A 22,608-nucleotide genomic window follows, 5' to 3' on the forward strand; every position below is an offset into this window, starting at 1 on the left:
TGTGGTTTCAATCACAAAGTAGGTGCATATTACAGTATTTTCATAGTATTCAAAAGCAATGATGACAAATAAACAATTTTTTATCATTTTTTTAATTTAAATTTTTTAAATTGATATGAAAAAGATAAGAAAAAAGTAATGAAATATTTATTTTATATATGCATCAAAATAGTATAAAAAAACTTAAATTTGTGAATGGTTGTCTCTTTAATCCGACTTATTCTTTCGGTAGACTATCTTACAGCATTAGGTTAATGGCGGATTAAATGAATAAGTCGAAAGAATAAGTCGGATTAAAGAGACAACCATTCACAAACGAATATACAGCTATAACCAGTAAATTTAACAAAAATTGTTTATCAATAAAATAATAATATAAAATGATGATATATTTTATAATAAAACTAAATTTAAAAAACAATAGAGAGACTATTATTTTACATGTAGGTATTTTGACAAAATTCTATGGACTTAAATTTTGATTTTGAACACGTAGAAACGCTGTTTTTTTGCATTAAAATGCTACTTCAAATTGTCTATTTTTAAAAGTTTTCTTCCCGGGAGGAAACGCCCTGCCCGGACCCCACCCAGCGTTGCACGTAATATTCGTTTTCGCAAAAAATTTATCTGGCCCATTAGCCCCCTTATTCAGATCCGCTGCTGGTCAAGGGTGTCACGATTTTTTATTTTTCAATCAGGGGTGCCACTCAATGAAAAAGGTTGAAAAACACTGACTTAGCAGATGACTCACTTTTATTTGTATTATGGACCGAATCTTCGTATAATAACTAAGATATACTGCAGTGGTGTGCCATCATTGGAAGCGGTGGATGTGCCGCTTCCCTTGTATTTTCTAAAAAATAAATACATATTAATTTTAATTATATGAAAATTATCGCACAATATTTTATTATAACTGCATTATATATCTTATTACGAATTTCTATACTACACGTGAAAAAAAGATAAGATTGCTATTGTATATTCGAATACCAGTCGACCCCCTACAACACTGTTGATTATTCTGTTTTATACGAATTCCATGTTGTACGAGTCACTTAGATTTTACAAATATGTGTGCCAGGCTGTGAACAGCTCATGTATTTGTAAAATCGAAATGACTCGTACAACATGGAATTCATATAAAACGGAATAATCAACACTGTTATAGGGAGATCGACTGGTATTAGTGGCAAAGTGGAAGCGCTGTATCGTCAGCATCCAAAAAGCCAGATTTGCACATGGCTTTACAGAGCACCAATCTCACCCAATTTAGCTGGTGGAAGCCTAGGACCTTGGGTGGATGCTACACGTATACAGTATCCAATTCTATCCAGGACTGGTTCTGGGCTATGAGCCACCTGCCTGCTAGGTATTTGGCCGCCCTTGCCTGATTATGTGAATCACGAGTAGATTTATAACTTAACCAACTGATAAGAATTTACTGTATGTTTTTATGATAGTTCTGTATAGTTGACAGGAGTTTTAAAAAAATCCATTAAAATATTTGATATTTTTATTCTGCTCTCCGATTTTATATTACTCACAGATTTCAATGTTAAACCAGTGATATGATTTTGTATATCCCATCTTTAAGGGGATGTAGAAAAAACGTGTACAATTCTTGTATAATGTTAAAAAATTAACTGTTACTCTGACAGCATTATTTACAATTAAATTTAATGAATGAGAGAGATGCACACGGTGCAGAAAAATCTCTAGAATTTATTTTCCTTAAATTTACAATTTATGTATCCATTTGTCATAAAAATTTGTCTTTCCTAAAACTTTTTTCCTAAGACTACAAATATTCGAGTACAAAGTAACTGGTTTCAACTTATTTCTACTTGAGAAATAATTAAATAATTGATTAGGGAATTAGGGACATAAATAAAACCCTGCTGAAAGAGCCAGAATATTACTTAAAAGCTTAATCGACCCAATCTCTAGCTGAGTACAGCAGGGACTGATTTCTTTGTAATATTAGATGTAATATAAACAGAAATTTTTCCAGTTCAACAACAGTGACCAAAAAGTTGTAAATTTTGGAAATTTCTGTGGACACTTGGTCTTAAAACGAATTAGTTAGAAAACAAATGACTATTAAGTTTAACATATTTAGATTTTTACAGCTATGGTGAGAAACATTTAAAATTTACAACAATCCTGTCGCATCTTTTGAGGTATACTAGTGATGCGACAAAAGAGGCATTTGACATTAACCAGTATTGGTACTCTCGGGATTTGACAGCCTGCGTGCATACACGCACCTCACATCTAGCAGGACCGTCTCTGATTCCACATGTAGGGAGCTATTTGACTAAGTGGTTAAGACTTAAAGAATAAAGAATATTTTATGCTATTTTTATGTATGTTTCTTTACAAGGCTATATTTAATTATAATTTTCTTTAAAAGTATATTCATACAATTGAAGAATATTTTGTACCAGGTATGAATATCCACCACACATTTTATTTCACCAAGTAAGTTTTTATTATTTTATTTTTAATTTTAGCTCTTATATTATAGCTAGGGATTCAGAATGTAATTGCAATATTGAAAATTTATTTTAAAAAAGTTTTGGCTCAAGATCATATAATGAAAAAGAAAACATTATTAAAAGAGAAAGGCCAATGCCTAAGTTAAATATAAACACTTCAATAAAAAATTTGTTTGACATTTTCATGATAAAATGGCTCTGTAATTGCATAAAAATGCAAAAACTGTTTTGTTGGCTTGCCTACTATTTTCAAATGAAATTAGCATATGGAATAAGAATAGCTTTGACAATTTAGCTGGCAAATGACACGAAAAATCATCAATTCTTTCGTATTTGAAGCAATTTGGAAATCAAAGTGGAATAGAATTTAACATTAGTAAATAATATAAAATAAATATTGAAAATTATAATGAGATAGTTACGGCTAATAGATATATTTAAATTAATAGATGTTATATGTTTTTATCAAAGCAAAAATCGGCATTTTGAGGGCATAGGGAATCTATTGAATCTAATAACAGAGGTAATTATATTGAACTTGTTTATTTATTAATTATGTCAGATAAATAATCTATTAAAAATACATTTAAGAATTAACTGATTGCCCCTGGAAGTTGGCTTCTTACAGAAACACAGCTTCCCTATCATTAAATGTCACAGTGCACCACTGAGTTATATACAAAAGAATCAAGAACAAAGAAGGAAAGGAAAATATATATACATATATTAAAGATATATATACAAAATAAAAAAATATAATGGTGTACCTCCACAAGATAACAGAGTTTCTTTCTGTTATATATAACTGCTGAAAAAGTAAAAATTATTCATTGAATAATGTGAATCATCTATATCAGTGTTTTTCAACCTTCTTGAATAAGTGACCCCTTTACAAGTAAAAAAATTCTGGCGACCCCCAGGGCCATATTAATTTAAAACTATGTCAGTAATTTTAAAAACTACGTATTTAAGTTTCTTTCTGTTGAGACCTAAATATCAATCAAAAAACCAATTGTACTCTAAAATAAACAAGCGCAGCCTTCTCACTGAGATTGTAGGTTTTTTTATTGTAGTGTAGGACCTATAAACACTTGTCTTTTTCTTTTACCCGCAACCCCCGTGCCACAGGTTGAAAAACACTGATCTATATGACAATCAATCAAAAAATGTATGGTAATTATTCAAAAAATGAGCCCCCCAGATTTTTANAATTTTAAATTGATATAATCATGCATATAAAGATATTCTTGATCAAAATGGAAATTCAGAAAAATTAACTTTTATTCGGTAAGTTGTTTATGAAATTTTCCAAACATTTTTATTTTAAAATTTAAATTATTTACAAGATCTGTCGTCATATTTTGCTTTTTAATTATTTAAACAAATACTTAATTTATTAATTTTTTAATTATTTGTTTAGTCTTCTGTTAATCTCTTTTGCTAAAGATTAAAATAAATTTCTGTTAATGTATCTTCAAGACAGGTCAAATCATAAAATATAATTTTACAAATTTTATAGAAAATTATAGTTTCTTCTGGTTTTTCATTTGCTGAAATAGGTACAGTACATATAATGTATTTGGTGTTTGTTTATTTTTATCATTGAATTGATTTGCTATATTCTTAAAATACTGATATAATTGTTTTATAATTCTGAATATATTCCTTTTTACATTCTACATTTATTTTTCTGTGAAAATTTTAAAGTACCAGTATAAAAATATAATGCCAAATGATGTGCTGTATTATCAGGCAATAAGGTTATATAATAATTAGTTATAAAGTAATTTAACTAGAGGTAGATGGTTAGGTTGCCATTTTGTGATAATTTTAATAATTATAATAAATTAATTTTTAAATTAGCTGTATTAAAGCTCAATAATATGGCAGATTGTTTGGCATTACTTAAAATCAAATTGTGGATGGATTGTTTATACATAAAAAGTTTGTATATATTTTTAAATCTTAGTTTTATATTTAGAGCTGCTTTTGCTGTTGACTCCCATTTTTGTATAAATAATTTAATTACATTTTATTACTAAAAGTTCTTAGAATTGATATTTGAATAAAATATTGTAAAATTGCATTACTAATACAGTAGTTTGAAAAATTAGAATAGATGCTTTAAACAAGGAAAGGCAAGGTTTTTCAAATTGTTTGAAAGTCATTAACGAATTAAGTGTAAAAATTTTTCTATAACGAAGAAAAATAACTTTTTTTTCATTGACAAGGGAAGGTCATGATATGATCTTCACAGATTTCAATAGTACTATGTGTAAGGATAAGCTTTAGTACAAACCTTTATTGAGCAAAGAGAGAAAATGCACTTCTCAAATGTTTTCAGGAAGATTGAGATTAAAACATCCTGAGTGACTTATGAGTAAATTTTGCAGAACCTTTTTTTGAAGACTATTTATGGACAATTGACAATAAGTAAGGTGCACTTTTATTGAAGTGTACCTTACTCATTGTGAGATTGCTGGTTTGAGTTTCAATGAAGATTTTTTAAAAATTAATGCAATTTTTACATAAAATAACTGTAAATTATGTGGGTTTATACATTTTGTTTGTTTATTTTCTACTAAAAATGTGCATTTTTTATTTCTTGAAAATTTGTTTTTGAGTATATAAAAGTATACTTGCTTACTGGAGACTAAATTCAATGAAATAAAATAAAAAAACCATTCAAATTTCTCATTCGATTTTAGAGAAATAACTGATGATGGACGCTTAATGTGTTTGAAAATGTTCTTTTGTTATTAAAGAATTATGCTGGACTTTTGAATGGTTTTTTATTTTATTTTGTTTTTGAGATTGTTTAAATTTAAAATTTAATATAATTAATTATTTTATAGTTCATGATTTTATTATAATATTATTACTTTAATTTATTTTACTGTCTACTTGTTTAATAGCTATAAAAATGGTAATAAATTTAGGATAAATGTAGTTGTGAATTCACACCAGACTGTAACTTCAGGTGATGGCTGTAAAAAATAGGGTTTTTTTTATAACCAAAATATGACAATTATGAATACCCATTGTTCCCACTGACTGATGTGAAAATGTGTCTTGTTTCTCCACAAGATCTTTCATGGGCCATGACACATCCACTTCTGTGCTGACAAGGAAGATCAATGCAAAGGTCAGTTGGGTTCTCTGTCAGCAGCAAGCAACTGCTGGTTATCTCAGTACCTTCCAATTTATTCCATAGGATACATCCAGTTGCTGAGACATTGCTCATGCACTTTTGGAGCCTGTGACATTATTCATTGATTGTTCAATAACAGTTGTGGTAACATTATCAAAAACCTGTGAAATGATAGGTTTACACCCTTGACCCAGCTTTCTTGAATCAACTGATCCTTCTGAGAGCTTGTGAATTCAACAGTCCTCAGCATAAATTCTTATGACAGTGACATTCCTAAAGTGTAGTTGCATTGTTATTGTTTTAATAAAACAGCTTTACAATGAATACATATTCCGTCAAGATGGTGGCTATTGATAAGAATGACATTTAAAAATTGTAGCCTCTTTTCATACCCGGAACTTGACTGCAAAACATGTACTTATGCAAAGGAAACTGCTTTTCCTTTGGATGAGGAATGTATGAAAAGGAATGAGTTGGTTGTTGTTGAACAAGCAACTCATTTCTTTTTATACAAATAAATCTTTCCCAGCAAATTTTTGGAGAAGTTTGAAAATAATAAAAGAAATAACATTGGCTGAAGTATAATATCTTTGTTAATTATTTGTCTGCTGATATAAATCACTCGAAATCGGTTTAAGAAAGAGTGTTTATTTTACTCGTTTATCTTATCTAAAGATAATCTTTTATTTTTAGAAATTATATTTTTAGAAATTTCACTGATCCCATTGTTTTATAGTTTTTATTGATCAACAATACTTGATATATTTACATTATCAAGTACACATTTCTGTGAAGTTTGTTAAACATACATATAATCAAATAATCTAATAACTTAATATGTCTATTTGTTAATTGAATTTTTAACATTGCTTTTATTAATTTATTTGAATATATTTTCTTTTTATATCTGTTTATCTTGTTCTGTTTAAAATATTAATAGATTTTGATTTTGTCATAATATTTTGTGAAGTTTTTATAAAAATCTTCATAATTATAAATATTTCAGTTGTTTTAATTGCCTTGGAAATCACTTTTTGGACAAATGCCCAGAAGCTTTAGAAAGACAGCGTATTGCATATAACAGAAAATTTTTCTTTGGAATTAATAATAGGTAAGTTTCTATTTTTAAAAAGTGGCTACAGAATATACAAAGAAGTATATCCAGTAAGAAACCTTTAATCTTATAAAATACTAGGTGGCAATGTTTAGACAGAAAAGAAATTGAATTATGTGCACAGAAGTTGTGTGGTGCACTGGTAGAATGCCATTGAGATTGTGATAAAAAAAAATAAACAATTGAAGGAGTTTGGTGTTATTTTAAGTATGATGTGCAAACAGCAATAGTCCATGAAAGACCAGATTTTTCTCATAAAAACTTATTATAAAGTGCACAAAAACATCACAGAATTGCTTTGCAAGTGGTCCACAACAATCATGAACTGCCCAAAACCATCTCAGTGTACAATCATGAACTTAATACAGAAATTTTAAGAAACTGGTTCTGTCTTTGGTGCCTGTAAGGGAATTGTTGGCTGAAAAGTTGCTTTAAGGACAGAATTTTGGGTCTATCATAAGGCCCCAAAATCAACTGATGACCTCAAAACAGTCATTGTTAATGCTTTTGATAGCTTCCATAGTGATATTTTGCCAAAAATCATCTATAACTATTTCATGTATCTTTGTCATGTCATTGTATCTGGAAACAGTTGCTTCGAAAACCTCACTAGTTGATTGACGTTTATTTCAAGTAGACACTTGAGCAGTTTACCTTTGTATTTGTTACTGTTCTCATTAAATAAATTTTTTTGTTTGTCTAAACTTTAAATACATTCCAGTATTTGTAACAATATAGATAATTCATGTTATTTAATGAATAATTTTTACTTTCTCAGCAGTTATATATTGTGGTCATAAACACATGGTGAGTTTGATCTAACAAAGAGATACACATATATTACAATAAGAAACATTTATTATTATCGTTTAATAAGAAACATTTATTAAGAAATGTTTTTTTCACCTGTATTTTACACTTAACCGGATTCTTTCAGATTCCAACAGTTCTCATTCATGTTCAAACAAATTTATCAGATATACAGGCAAAACTGTTAACACAAATCTCGCGACTGAGAGATCGACTGAAAATATTCGCCACAGTACAAAGAAAACTTATCTAATAACTTAAAATCTAATAACTTAAAAACTACTTATACTAAAAAGAAAGAAAGAAAGGATAGAAAATAGGACATGTAGATCTATAGTGCTAGAAAAGAATGGGTACCCATTATAGTTGACGATCAAGGTGGTAGTGGTTGAATGATATCTTTCTGGATGGCGGGGAACGATGTAAGTAAAATTCGATCAAAAACTTTCCTATATCCTTCCAGAGGTCCTTATATCAAGATACTCGATTTCTCTTGATTGCTAGTCTTAATTTTTCGTCACTTTCTCTCTCCAGCCAATGCCAAAACGACCTGGAGAACGCTCCGATACATCTTCTCTCTTCGACATCCCAGCAAAAAGTGAACTCATGTGTCTTTTCTTTTGCCCTCTGGACTACTACTTCCTTTTGTCCACTAACTAGGTCACCCACCACCTACACTTGGGAGAAGTTTCTAGGAAGTTATATCAGTGGTGTGCCGTCATTGGAAGTAATGGAAGCACCGCTTCCCTCGTATTTTCTAAAAAATAAATACATATTAATTTTAATTATATGAAAATAATCACACAATATTTTATTATAACCACATTAACCGCATTATGTATCTTATTACAAATTTCTACACTACATTTGAAAAAAAAAGATAAGATCACTATTGCATATTCGAATATTAGTGGCGGAGTGGAAGCGCTGTATTGTCAGCTTCCAAACAGCCAGATTCGCGCATGTGCTTTACAGAGCACCAACCTCACCTGGTTTAGCTGGTGGAAGCCTAGGACCTTGGATGGATGCTACACATATAACACTTTCAATTCTATCCAGGACCGGTTCTGGGCTGTTAGCCGCCTTCCCGCTAGATATTTGGCTGCCCTCGCCCCATTATGTGAATCATGAGTAGATTTATAACTTAACCCAACCAATAAGAATTTACCTGTATGTTTTTATGATAGTTCTGTATAGTTGACAGGAGTTTTAAAAATTCCATTAAAATATTTGATATTTTTATTCCGCTCTCCGATTTTATATTACTCACGGATTTCAATGTTAAACCTGTGACATTACGATTTCGTATATCCCATCTCTAAGGGAATGTAGAAAAAAACGTGTACAATTCTTGTATAATGTTAAAAAATTAACTGTTACTTTGGTAGAATCATTTACAACTAAATTTAATGAATGAGAGAGATGCATGAGGTACAGAAAAAGCTCTATAATTTATTTTCCTTAAATTTACGATTTATGTATCCGTTTGTCATAAAAATTTGTCTTTCCACTTTTTCCCCAAGACTACAAATATTCGAGTACAAAATAACTGGTTTTGACTTATTTCTACTTAAGAATTAGTTAAATAATTAAGCGATTAGGGAATTGGGGACATAAACAAAACCCTGATGAAAGAGCCGGAATATTACTTAAACAAAAGCTTAACCGAACCAATCTATAGCCGAGTACAGTGGGGACTGATTTCTTCGAAATACTGTATTAGATGTAATAAAGACAGAAATTTTTCCAGTTCGACGAGAGTGACCGAAAAGTTGTAAATTTTGGAAATTTCCGTGGACAACACCTGGTCCTAAAACGAATTAGTTAGAAAACAAAAGACGGACAATCTATTAAGTTTAACATATTTAGACTTTTACAGCTATGGTGAGAAACGTTTAAAATTTACAAGAACCCTGTCGCGTCTTTTGAGGTATATTAGTGATGCGACAAAAGAAACATTTGACATTGCCAAATCCCGAGGGTATCGGCACCCTCGGGATTTGGCAGCCCGCGTGCATGTACAGTACACACCGCACACCTAGCAGGACCGTCTCTGATTCCACTCGTAGGGAGCTATTTGACTAAGTGGTTAAGATTTAAAGAGTAAAGAATATTTTATGTTATTTTCATGTACGTTTCATTACAAAGTTATATTTAATTATAATTTTCTTTAAAAGTATATTCATACAATTGAAGAATATTTTGTACCAGGTATGAATATCCACCACACATTTTATTTCACCAAGTAAGTTTTTATTATTTTATTTTTAATTTTAGCTCTTATATTATAGCTAGGGATTCAGAATGTAATTGCAATATTGAAAATTTATTTTAAAAAAGTTTTGGCTCAAGATCATATAATGAAAAAGAAAACATTATTAAAAGAGAAAGGCCAATGCCTAAGTTAAATATAAACACTTCAATAAAAAATTTGTTTGACATTTTCATGATAAAATGGCTCTGTAATTGCATAAAAATGCAAAAACTGTTTTGTTGGCTTGCCTACTATTTTCAAATGAAATTAGCATATGGAATAAGAATAGCTTTGACAATTTAGCTGGCAAATGACACGAAAAATCATCAATTCTTTCGTATTTGAAGCAATTTGGAAATCAAAGTGGAATAGAATTTAACATTAGTAAATAATATAAAATAAATATTGAAAATTATAATGAGATAGTTACGGCTAATAGATATATTTAAATTAATAGATGTTATATGTTTTTATCAAAGCAAAAATCGGCATTTTGAGGGCATAGGGAATCTATTGAATCTAATAACAGAGGTAATTATATTGAACTTGTTTATTTATTAATTATGTCAGATAAATAATCTATTAAAAATACATTTAAGAATTAACTGATTGCCCCTGGAAGTTGGCTTCTTACAGAAACACAGCTTCCCTATCATTAAATGTCACAGTGCACCACTGAGTTATATACAAAAGAATCAAGAACAAAGAAGGAAAGGAAAATATATATACATATATTAAAGATATATATACAAAATAAAAAAATATAATGGTGTACCTCCACAAGATAACAGAGTTTCTTTCTGTTATATATAACTGCTGAAAAAGTAAAAATTATTCATTGAATAATGTGAATCATCTATATCAGTGTTTTTCAACCTTCTTGAATAAGTGACCTCTTTACAAGTAAAAAAATTCTGGCGACCCCCAGGGCCATATTAATTTAAAACTATGTCAGTAATTTTAAAAACTACGTATTTAAGTTTCTTTCTGTTGAGACCTAAATATCGATCAAAAAACCAATTGTACTCTAAAATAAACAAGCGCAGCCTTCTCACTGAGATTGTAGGTTTTTTATTGTAGTGTAGGACCTATAAACACTTGTCTTTTTCTTTTACCCGCAACCCCCGTGCCACAGGTTGAAAAACACTGATCTATATGACAATCAATCAAAAAATGTATGGTAATTATTCAAAAAATGAGCCCTCCAAGATTTTTACATTTTTGAACTCAGGATACCTTGAAATGTTGAGAAATGCAAAAAAATTTGGTGGTTTTTTTCTTAGATGTTTGGGTGTGTATGTATGTGTGTGGGCGGACCATGATTTTGTTCACCCACTTTGATGCTTAATTACTCCTATGCTTTTTGTTGAGAATTTCTGAAATTTTGCAGGGAGGTTTGTTTATTAGGGAAGATTGATGCTATTAAATTATAGTGGTTAAAAGTTGAGGGGGTGGGGAGATATAGGGGGTCATGTGTATCTCCAGTATGGTCATACTTAATGATGATTTTCCTCATTATTAGCATTTACAATTTTTATAAAATCTGTCCTTACCCTCAAAATTAAACTTTTTGCCATAATAGTTGAAAATATAAAAACATTTTTAATAAAACAGATTGTCCCACCAAATGTTGCCAGGAAAGTTAAGAAACTCGTTCCTGTATTTTTTGAAACTTTTTTATAAAGGATATAAGGATGATAATGAATATCTGATTTTATGAAACTTAAATTAACTTTGTTATGCATTTCTTTAGGATGTAATACAGTATAAATAAAATATGACTCTTTCAAATAAAAGCAGAGTATAGAAGATAATTTAATTTATTTATTACAAGAAGTTAATACAAGATAATTATAACTATTAAATCTGTTTACAGAATAAATTAAATTATCTTCTATAATCTGCTTTTTCTTACAAGTTTGGTTCTAACAATATCCTCAAAACCTGTTACTGGTGTGTTCTCCCACGATGACTCATAATGAAAAAATATACAGTTCATTACTAATGTTTTCGAACTGAACAGGTTCTTCGGGTAACTTTGAATTCCTGATGGAATGCAGATCGAAGAAAACAAATTTGTAACTCGAACATGCACTTCTCGATTAAGTCTTCTTGGGCATGCACTCTCCAGTGCTTGACAGTTATCATAGATTTTTGTCCATAAGTGCCTGCCACGCTACTTATAGATGTATCTCTTCCTTGTGATTGATGTATTTATTACTGCTAAGACTAACTATGTATATGCACACAGCCTCTAATCACGTGAGGTGGTGTGTGTGTGTTGTGTAGTGCTGATAATTCTTGTTTGATTAAAATCTGGCTCTATGTTCGGATCCGATGCGTAAATGGCTAGAGCAGTGGTGGTCCTTTTATACTGTATATCAGCTGAGTGTTCTTTCAATCTAACTCCTAAGGAGTGCTTTGTACATAGACTTCGTACATAGTGCTTTCATAGTCTATATAGGCTCTCCTTAGGAGAGCCTATATAGACTATGAAAGCACTATGCGATAGTCTGTATAGGCTCTCCTTAGGAGAGCCTATATAGACTATCGCATCTGTGATCTTTAATTGGGATGCTGTAAACACTGGGGAGTCTTTCCCAGTCAGGCTCATCCTTTCCGTTATATAGGATGTTAAATACAGATGCACATCTTTTGTAAGCAATGTGGATGTGGCTTTTTTTTTAGTTATCTCAGTATACAGTGATTTAGATAAGGTTGTAAGTGAATGGAATGATTTTATATTTCTCAGGTTGGTCTTCTCCCTGGAAAAGGACTTGGGCAGGTTTTTGGTAGCGGTGGAACTTGTCAATCAACCTGTATGTGAACTTGTGGTATCCATGTTCATTGGCGATGCATTGCGTATGGCTTAGCTCAGTCTGGAGAGCTTGTTGCATGGATGAGTGCATGTGCGCTCTCTTAATTAAAGACATTACAGTCTGCAGCTTTATACTGTGGTGGGTCACACGAGTCCACTGGTATGTACAAACTCCTCAATCCAGGTTTACGGTACACCTCTGTATGAATTGTTGTCCCTTCAACCTTGATGTTAATATCGAGGAAATGTACTCCCGTGGGGGTGCACTTGATCTATTTCAAGGGTTAAGCTGTACAAGTTGTCATTGACAGAGTCAACAAAAACTGCAATGTCTGGAATTTCCTTCCAAAAGATGATAATGAAGGTGAAAAGATGAATAATGAAAAGATGAATTTCCTTCCATCGATGTAACTCTTATATAAAATGATGTTGTGAAGGTGTTGGAAAGGACCTTGGATTCCAGTTGACTAATCACCATCTCATACAAGTCTCCTGAGATGGGACTTCCCATCAGGACTCCTCTACCTTGCTTGTATACCATACCATTGAATTGGAAAAACGAATTATAACATAATAGATGTGCCATTTCCAGGACTTGCTGGTGTAAGGTGTTGTCATTTACGATGTTGAATAGGAGATCTATGATGGCACAAGAGACAGGCGGGAGTTGAATCGACAGGAATAGGGACTTAAAATCCAATACCGTGAGAAATTGAGGTGGTGATCTGCTTGAGGAGGGTTAAGAGGTCCACTGAGTCACTCAAAGCATATGGATAGCCCTCCAAGTAAGGAGTGAGTAGCTTGTGTGTGAGCTTCTCCAGTTTATGCATTGGTGCTCTACCCTTATCAATAACCAGGCAAAGTTGTTGCCCTGGTTTGTGGATTTTAGTGAATGCAAACAGTCTCAACGTATCGGGCAAATCAACGAGGATATTTCCCATCTCCAGGTGTTTAGCTAGCTTGGTGTTGGCGAAGTGCTTAACTCTAGCTTGGAATTTGTCGACTGTGTCGCTTTGTATGACATCAGATTGGGTACGATCAATGTGCTCTAATAACAATCGATCATAAGTAGTGCACTTCATAAGGACCATAGAATTGGTCTTGTCTTCCCTAACCAGTGTGACTCCATTCTGCTGCAACCAATGGCAAGCACACTGTAATTTTGTTCTCAGCTGTTTCATTTCATATGGGGCCTTAGTTGTTCTAGCAACATAACAAATTAACTGGTTTATTAGGCCAACATAGTTCATATAATAACAATTGACAATACATCTCTAGCTTATTTATTGTACTCATCCCATTTCTCTAAAACATAAGTCATTGCTAGAAACATTTTCTGTTGTAAAAAATTGAAGGAAAAACTTGAAACTAAATATTTCTATCATCTTCTGTTATATACTACATTTATTCTAATAAACTGTATAGATACAAGATGAAAAAGTTACAGACATCACTCTCTAATAAGTGCATTATCTATTGGAGGAAGATAAATTTTATTTTTAAATTGAAAAATTGCATTTTATTCAGAACCAGCAGATGAGCCTGGCATTGCCTGGGCAAAAAACAACAACAAAGATTAAGATTATTAGATTATTTTGTACTTCTAATCCTTCTATTCTAGTATTTGGGAGTCCCTAGTGTGCGTTCTAGCAGCAGCAGTATTATTCATGGTATAAATAATAAATTCATATTACAAATAAAAATAATAATATACTGAATTTATTGTTACTTTAAATAATAACTAGGGGTACCCCTAGTGGCCATTTTTGACATACAGTGACAGAAAGAAAGAAAGAATCCGGTTTTTCAGCTTTATACAGTTAGATTGTCACTTACTGTATGTTGAAATAAAATGTGAGTGTGATGAGTATTGCACTTTTGCTTCAATAATAATAGTGAAAAAATTTACTGGGTCTTTTGTTTTTTTTAACACACATCCTTGAATAATAGTCACACCCAGTATAATTCAAATATAATAAAGAATAGAAATAATACCATAGTTGCTTTCTAATAGTAAGTGCTCTGTAATAAACAATGTAGTTGCAAAATGAAAAAGTTATAGACAGCACATTGTTTATTAGAATGAATATGGTATTTTTGGCAATATTCTTGAAAAATTTAGGTCTACTAGTTTAATGTTTATCTACTTAATAAAGTAGCCTTTCCTGAGAAATATAAATTATATGTAATGCCGTCTATGGACATTTAATAATCTGGTCTAGTCATTGAAAGAATTTCAAGTAAAATTGTATAGTGATGATTACATTAAAGATGCTAGATCATAGTTGCCAGATAATCAGTTATGAGTATGTAGCAACTAATCATTATTGTATATATATACTTCTTTTGCAACATATGGTTTTTATGTTAAAAAATTGACATAATTCAATAATTGACAACTAATATTATTCAATTTCATATCTAATAATTACTTATAAATGATTACATTATCTTGACTTGATGATGATGATATAAAAAGAATAGATGGCTGAATGTCCACTTGATCCTCTTGCTTGGAACCGTCCGTGTAGATTTTATAATCATGATCATTCTCATCCTGGTAAGTGAGGTCCTGGATGTTCATGGAAAGAGTCATATCTATATAGGAGTTTGGAATTTTCTTCTCGATACCGTACATTCCACAGATAGTATTGGAAAACAACATGCACAAAATGTACTACAACAGAGCCATAATCNAGAATATACAAAGAAGTATATCCAGTAAGAAACCTTTAATCTTATAAAATACTAGGTGGCAATGTTTAGACAGAAAAGAAATTGAATTATGTGCACAGAAGTTGTGTGGTGCACTGGTAGAATGCCATTGAGATTGTGATAAAAAAAAATAAACAATTGGTGTTATTTTAAGTATGATGTGCAAACAGCAATAGTCCATGAAAGACCAGATTTTTCTCATAAAAACTTATTATAAAGTGCACAAAAACATCACAGAATTGCTTTGCAAGTGGTCCACAACAATCATGAACTGCCCAAAACCATCTCAGTGTACAATCATGAACTTAATACAGAAATTTTAAGAAACTGGTTCTGTCTTTGGTGCCTGTAAGGGAATTGTTGGCTGAAAAGTTGCTTTAAGGACAGAATTTTGGGTCTATCATAAGGCCCCAAAATCAACTGATGACCTCAAAACAGTCATTGTTAATGCTTTTGATAGCTTCCATAGTGATATTTTGCCAAAAATCATCTATAACTATTTCATGTATCTTTGTCATGTCATTGTATCTGGAAACAGTTGCTTCGAAAACCTCACTAGTTGATTGACGTTTATTTCAAGTAGACACTTGAGCAGTTTACCTTTGTATTTGTTACTGTTCTCATTAAATAAATTTTTTTGTTTGTCTAAACTTTAAATACATTCCAGTATTTGTAACAATATAGATGTTTCATGTTATTTAATGAATAATTTTTACTTTCTCAGCAGTTATACATTGTGGTCATAAACACATGGTGAGTTTGATCTAACAAAGAGATACACATATATTACAATAAGAAACATTTATTATTATCGTTTAATAAGAAACATTTATTAAGAAATGTTTTTTTCACCTGTATTTTACACTTAACCGGATTCTTTCAGATTCCAACAGTTCTCATTCATGTTCAAACAAATTTATCAGATATACAGGCAAAACTGTTAACACAAATCTCGCGACTGAGAGATCGACTGAAAATATTCGCCACAGTACAAAGAAAACTTATCTAATAACTTAAAATCTAATAACTTAAAAACTACTTATACTAAAAAGAAAGAAAGAAAGAATCCGGTTTTTCAGCTTTATACAGTTAGATTGTCACTTACTGTATGTTGAAATAAAATGTGAGTGTGATGAGTATTGCACTTTTGCTTCAATAATAATAGTGAAAAAATTTACTGGGTCTTTTGTTTTTTTTAACACACATCCTTGAATAATAGTCACACCCAGTATAATTCAAATATAATAAAGAATAGAAATAATACCATAGTTGCTTTCTAATAGTAAGTGCTCTGTAATAAACAATGTAGTTGCAAAATGAAAAAGTTATAGACAGCACATTGTTTATTAGAATGAATATGGTATTTTTGGCAATATTCTTGAAAAATTTAGGTCTACTAGTTTAATGTTTATCTACTTAATAAAGTAGCCTTTCCTGAGAAATATAAATTATATGTAATGCCGTCTATGGACATTTAATAATCTGGTCTAGTCATTGAAAGAATTTCAAGTAAAATTGTATAGTGATGATTACATTAAAGATGCTAGATCATAGTTGCCAGATAATCAGTTATGAGTATGTAGCAACTAATCATTATTGTATATATATACTTCTTTTGCAACATATGGTTTTTATGTTAAAAAATTGACATAATTCAATAATTGACAACTAATATTATTCAATTTCATATCTAATAATTACTTATAAATGATTACATTATCTTGACTTGATGATGATGATATAAAAAGAATAGATGGCTGAATGTCCACTTGATCCTCTTGCTTGGAACCGTCCGTGTAGATTTTATAATCATGATCATTCTCATCCTGGTAAGTGAGGTCCTGGATGTTCATGGAAAGAGTCATATCTATATAGGAGTTTGGAATTTTCTTCTCGATACCGTACATTCCACAGATAGTATTGGAAAACAACATGCACAAAATGTACTACAACAGAGCCATAATCACAGATAAAACAATTTACCACAACAGATCAGACATCACACTCATTGACAAACACAATAAAATCACATACATTATCTGTTCCAAACACTCACAATATACAAAACACATTCACTGAAAAAATTAGCAAGTACACAGAACTCGCCCAAGAAATAAGACATCTGTGGAGGATGGAAAGGGTGCTTATTGTATCTGTCATTCTCTCCTGTACAGGTGTGATACCACACACATTACACAAAAGCCTGGGAACATTACAATTGAGTAGAAATACATACATCACACTACAGAAGGCCACTATATTGAATATATACCACATTGTTAGGAAATTCCTGAATACAGACACTGACACACTTATTTAATTTTAGTTTTGTTTTTGTTGCTATGCCTTGACTCTGGTCCAGCATAGTAAACAGCCACTGGTGTCAACCGAGTATAACCCACTAATCCAACATAATAATAATTTTAATCGTAAACCATTGTCAAAAAAATTTAATGTTTTATCTCTAAATTTCCGAATTAAAACATATTTGTTAATACAGTACCATGCTACATTATGATAATTTTTGAACATTTTATTTTTAGACATTTTCATTTGTATATATATTTTTTGTATTCATTTGTGTGAGATGAAAAGTTTTTTTGTATATTATAAATATTATTGTAATTTTATTTGTTATTTAAAATATATAGTTCATTTTTTAGATATAATTTGAAAGGACCAGTGCAACAAATCAAACAGTTTCAACCAGGTGCTATTAGGTAAAATAATTTTATTATGATAATGGTATCTTAATTAATTGAATAACTTTATATAATTTTTACAAAAAAATATTTATCCAATACACTGATATATATATAATAAAAATTTTGCTTATATAAAGTAAATTTATACTATTCAAATAAAACTTTAATTCATATGTAATAATCTTGTAGGTAATCAGAGCTTTTTCAGATTATATAAATTACATTTCCCATCAAAAGTTAAGCATGGACCACAAAAAAGACAATATTTTCAAAACCATTTAAACAAATTTATAAAACTTTCATAGGGTTATATAAATACATAATTTAGGTATATACTACATGCATTTCAGAAAAATGACTGAAAGTGAACAGAAAAAAGAAAAGATGAATGCAAGTAACAACAAATGTGAATATGAAAAAAGAGGTTTGAATACAAATGTTGAGATCAGTATGGAATGTGACTGCCTCTTACATTAATGCAAGCTTGACAGTGTCAACTCGTACCTTCAATAAGAAATTGCAAAAAGTGAGACGGCAGCAATTGTAATTTAAGGAAAAGAGTGGTTTGGAGATCATTGAGGGTTTGAGGAGGGGTATGACAGATGAAACACATCTTCCTAGAGAATTCCATAGATGTTCTATGGAATTGAGATCTGGAGAATATGCAGACCAATCTATTCATTCTATTTCTTCTTCATAAAAGTATTGGTTAACCAGTCTTGCTTGATGAGGATGAGCATTATTGTTCATTGAAATGAAATCTCTGATTGCACCAACATAAGGTTTGACATAGTGGTCCAGTATCTCATCTTGATAGCTGTGAGAAGCAATGGTACCTCCATCAAACATATGGAGGTCGGTGCATCCACCTAATGAAATGAAATCTCTGAAAACCTAACCCAGTCTGTCTTTCCACCACCACTAAAAGCATGTCTACCTCACTCCTGATCAATATATTCTTGCTGTCAGATTCCAAGGAGAACCTAGATTCATCTATGAACAGGACATGAGCCCATTTTTCTCAAATCTAGACTATATGTTCCTGACGCCACTTCAGATAGGCCTGTTTATGTGTGGAGGTTAAAGACACATACTCTCAGTCAACAGACATAGAGTCTAGCCTAGTGAAGCTTTCTGATAACAGTTGAGACAAATACCTGCCTTCCTGTGGATGACACAAGGCTAGCATGCAGAGAAGATGAAGAGCCCTACTGTTTCTTTTGGTAGGAGTTGTATAGAATGATCATCCTGAGATGTTATCACCATTGATGACATGAAATGGGTCTTCTGACAATGGTTCCTGTTGTTTGGAATTGTCTCATAACTTTTTTGAGACAACAGAATGGTGGACATTAAAGAATCTTGTCACTTTGGTAATTGATTGATTGGCCTCCAATTTTCCAGCAGCTCTCCATCTTTCTGAATCCTGTAAACATCTTCGTAACATGATTATGTACTGTACTGTTTGCACCATAACAATTCTGTTTTCTATTTTTTATTGTCTAATAGTACCCTTTCAAAATAGCACTCTCTGGAAAGATGTTGGTATTTTTCCCAATGTTCTTTATTTGCATATTTATGTACATTTTGAATAATTTTGAGGGGTAAATGTTAGGTGTCATACTAAATTATACCTATACACTAATTTCATTAAATTTTCATGATATTTAGGCTTTTATTTAGCATTTTGTGATCCATGCTTAACTTTTGATGAGTAATGTATATTTTATTCAAAAAGTACCATACAAAAAATCTTGAAATTTATTTTTGTCAAATGTTCTAAAAGATACTTATTCTATTGTCAAATATATGTTGTAGATATATTTTTTAATTAATACTTTTCATGTAAATATAAAATAAAAGCTTCTAGTAATTAAAATAATTATATGTTTATAAATTTATTGTTAAGATAACAAGTATTTTATGAATATCACAGAATTTTAAGTTTGTATAAAGATATACTACTTTATTTTATAAATAAATAATAATTTAAATTTCTTTAAATTTGCATTTTTACTTTTAGGCATGAGTTATATAACATACCGAGTTCTATAATAGTAGTTAGCTTTTCTCTGATTTATAAATAGTATAACTAAAAAATAAAATTTATTTATTTAACTGAAAAGGTATATTTAAATGCTAGTAGTTTTAATTTAATATAATTAAAAGTTGGTATGATAATATAATCAATATTATATAATTAAACACTAAATGGATTATAATTAAAATATTTCATAAATTTATGCTATAAAATAAACCTTATTATTCTTAATAGAATCCAGTAAGTTGAGTTAGCTATTATTTTATATTAAAAACAGTAAATATTATATATATATAATCAATTTTTCCTATAGCAAGGAACTGAGAGATGCCTTAGCTTTAAAAGATGATCAGTTACCTCAGTACATATACAAGATGAGAATCTTGGGTTATCCTCCAGGTTGGTTGAAAGAAGCTGAGATTTATAATTCAGAATTATCAATGTATGACTGTCAGGGAAAAGGTAAGTACATGAACATTTTTATAAATGAAATTTGAATTGTTACATAAAACAATAGTGTTTGAATTTAAATTATTCAGGTTTATTTTTTTTAATATCTATGCAGTTATCATCAAGTAATTTCTAATTAAACTTCATTGTAAAATTCTCAAAATTTCAGTTGTGATATCCATAAAATTTTGGTGAAAAAGTATTAAAGAATAAATTATAATATAACAATAGTTCAAATATTACCATTTTATTTGGGTTAATGTTACCTATGGTATTGAAATATGGCGGCACTTCCGGTCGCCATCTTATTTGCGCATGCATCTGTGCAAACAAGATGGCAATCGAAATAACGATTTACAAATTATTAATTTTAAATATTTGATTTTAGGAAATTTGCGATATTAATTATTCTAAATTAAAAAAAAAATCGAGCAAAATCAAATTACTTACTTTATTGATGAGAATTTTCCTTTTTCTGATGTTTTCTTTCTAGCGAAAATGACTCACCAGTACATAAAGATGTACGTTTTTTTCATTCCTTTTAACAATTTTATCTGTTTTATTGCTTTTTTTTTCTGTTTTCGTTTTTACTTTCATCTTAGGATTAGATGCTGGAGCAGCAGGAACAGTCTCGGGTTCTTTCCACGCGGGTGGTTTTCCGGAACCAGGATATATCATGCTTAAGTGCTTAATAAAAATATGGAATCTCACTCCTGGAGTTTTTAATGGCCATTTTTGAAATTTTTTATACATAAAGGCATGCATATAGGTGTCTGACAGATCTTCTGTATAATGCTTTGGCAAATTCTTTTTGATTTTTAAATATCCTCACAGTCTTTCACTGTTTTGTGTATGAACTCCAGTATATGGTTTACAAAATTTTCTGAGTGATTTACTGTTTTGTGAGTGATTTCAATTCCATCCGAATCATCTATGTGATTATATGCTTTCCATTTGTCTGTCAATATTACACTACCAGAATTTACATATTTGGATATAATCCAATTAAGAGTTGTTTAAAGATCTGTCATTTACCTGGCATATAAAACAACTTTTGTCTTCCCTGCATATACTGTCGATCACCCATTTTGTACTTTTCATTTTATGCCCTTTTTCATATTTACATTTACAGATTACAGTTTCATCTATTTCCACTGTTTTGTTAGGTCCACCAATTTTAACGGATGTCAGATTATGTAAAGATACAAGCATTACAAAACGTATGTGATTTGACCAATTGATAGCTGCTTTTTTTGAAATTCCTGCTGCTAACACTGAATTTGTTGTCATACACTCCAAACCAAGATAGTGCCATATAAATGTCAATATACATGCCCACGAAATATTGCCACATTTGCCTTTAAACGTTCCTTCAAAAGCTGAATTATTACACCAGCATTTTTGGCAACACATCACACAGGAATTTCTATTGGTTCGATAATACAATTTGCATGTTTTAGCACATTTACTGCAAACTTCCTCAGTATGTTATAGGCCCAACGTCACTGCAAATTTAAAACCACTATCTATTCTAGGCTCTAAACCTATTTCTGAATAGTCAGACTCAAGCAATTGATAAAATTGACAGCCGGTGCACTTCCTCCAGAAATCATTGGATTCAATATCAAAATTAGTCATTATTAATTATTTTTTCAAACAAATACTTAAATTAATTATTTAGTTATTCTCTAAATTAATTTCTATAAATTAAACTCAATATGAAAATGTTACTTAACTTATAAAACAAAATCTTCTGTATCTTCGAAGTTTCAGTATCTTAGAATGACACGATATGAAAAAAACCACATTAGCAAAAAATAATTTACATAATTTGCGAATATTCGTTTCACAGTGCCCGCTACAAACTTCGTCACTAGATAACCATATTCAAGATTACTGGAAGTGCCACCATATTTTGCTATCATAGGTAACATTAACCTTTATTTGTAATCTTATATGTAATTGTCTTAACAGATACATGTCCGATTCACATATTAATTAGACTCATGTACAAAAAAAAAAAAAAAAACATTTGTAATATCTTGAACA

The 22,608-nt window shown here is 30.6% G+C and overlaps 1 protein-coding gene across 2 annotated transcripts in view; it reads left to right on the forward strand.

Annotated features, from left to right (window-relative positions):
* Positions 1–20,927, forward strand: part of LOC111637949 (zinc finger CCHC domain-containing protein 8-like) — a 58,496-nt gene extending 37,569 nt beyond the window's left edge. The window contains exons 5-8 of one of the 2 annotated variants that reach the window (XM_023383556.1): positions 3,723–3,788; positions 6,659–6,763; positions 18,027–18,083; positions 20,423–20,927. In XM_023383556.1, coding sequence (XP_023239324.1) covers positions 3,723–3,788; positions 6,659–6,763; positions 18,027–18,083; positions 20,423–20,606 — 412 coding nt within the window. In that variant the 3' untranslated portion in view covers positions 20,607–20,927. Of the gene's footprint in view, positions 1–3,722; positions 3,789–6,658; positions 6,764–6,847; positions 8,308–18,026; positions 18,084–20,422 lie in introns of those variants that run through there. The other variant, XM_023383557.1, reaches the window with a different exon arrangement.
* Positions 20,928–22,608: the final 1,681 nt, after the last annotated feature.

The sequence above is a fragment of the Centruroides sculpturatus genome, unplaced genomic scaffold (assembly GCF_000671375.1).
Source record: "Centruroides sculpturatus isolate CEXI.00-Female unplaced genomic scaffold, Cexi_2.0 scaffold716, whole genome shotgun sequence".
Taxonomy (NCBI): domain Eukaryota; kingdom Metazoa; phylum Arthropoda; class Arachnida; order Scorpiones; family Buthidae; genus Centruroides; species Centruroides sculpturatus.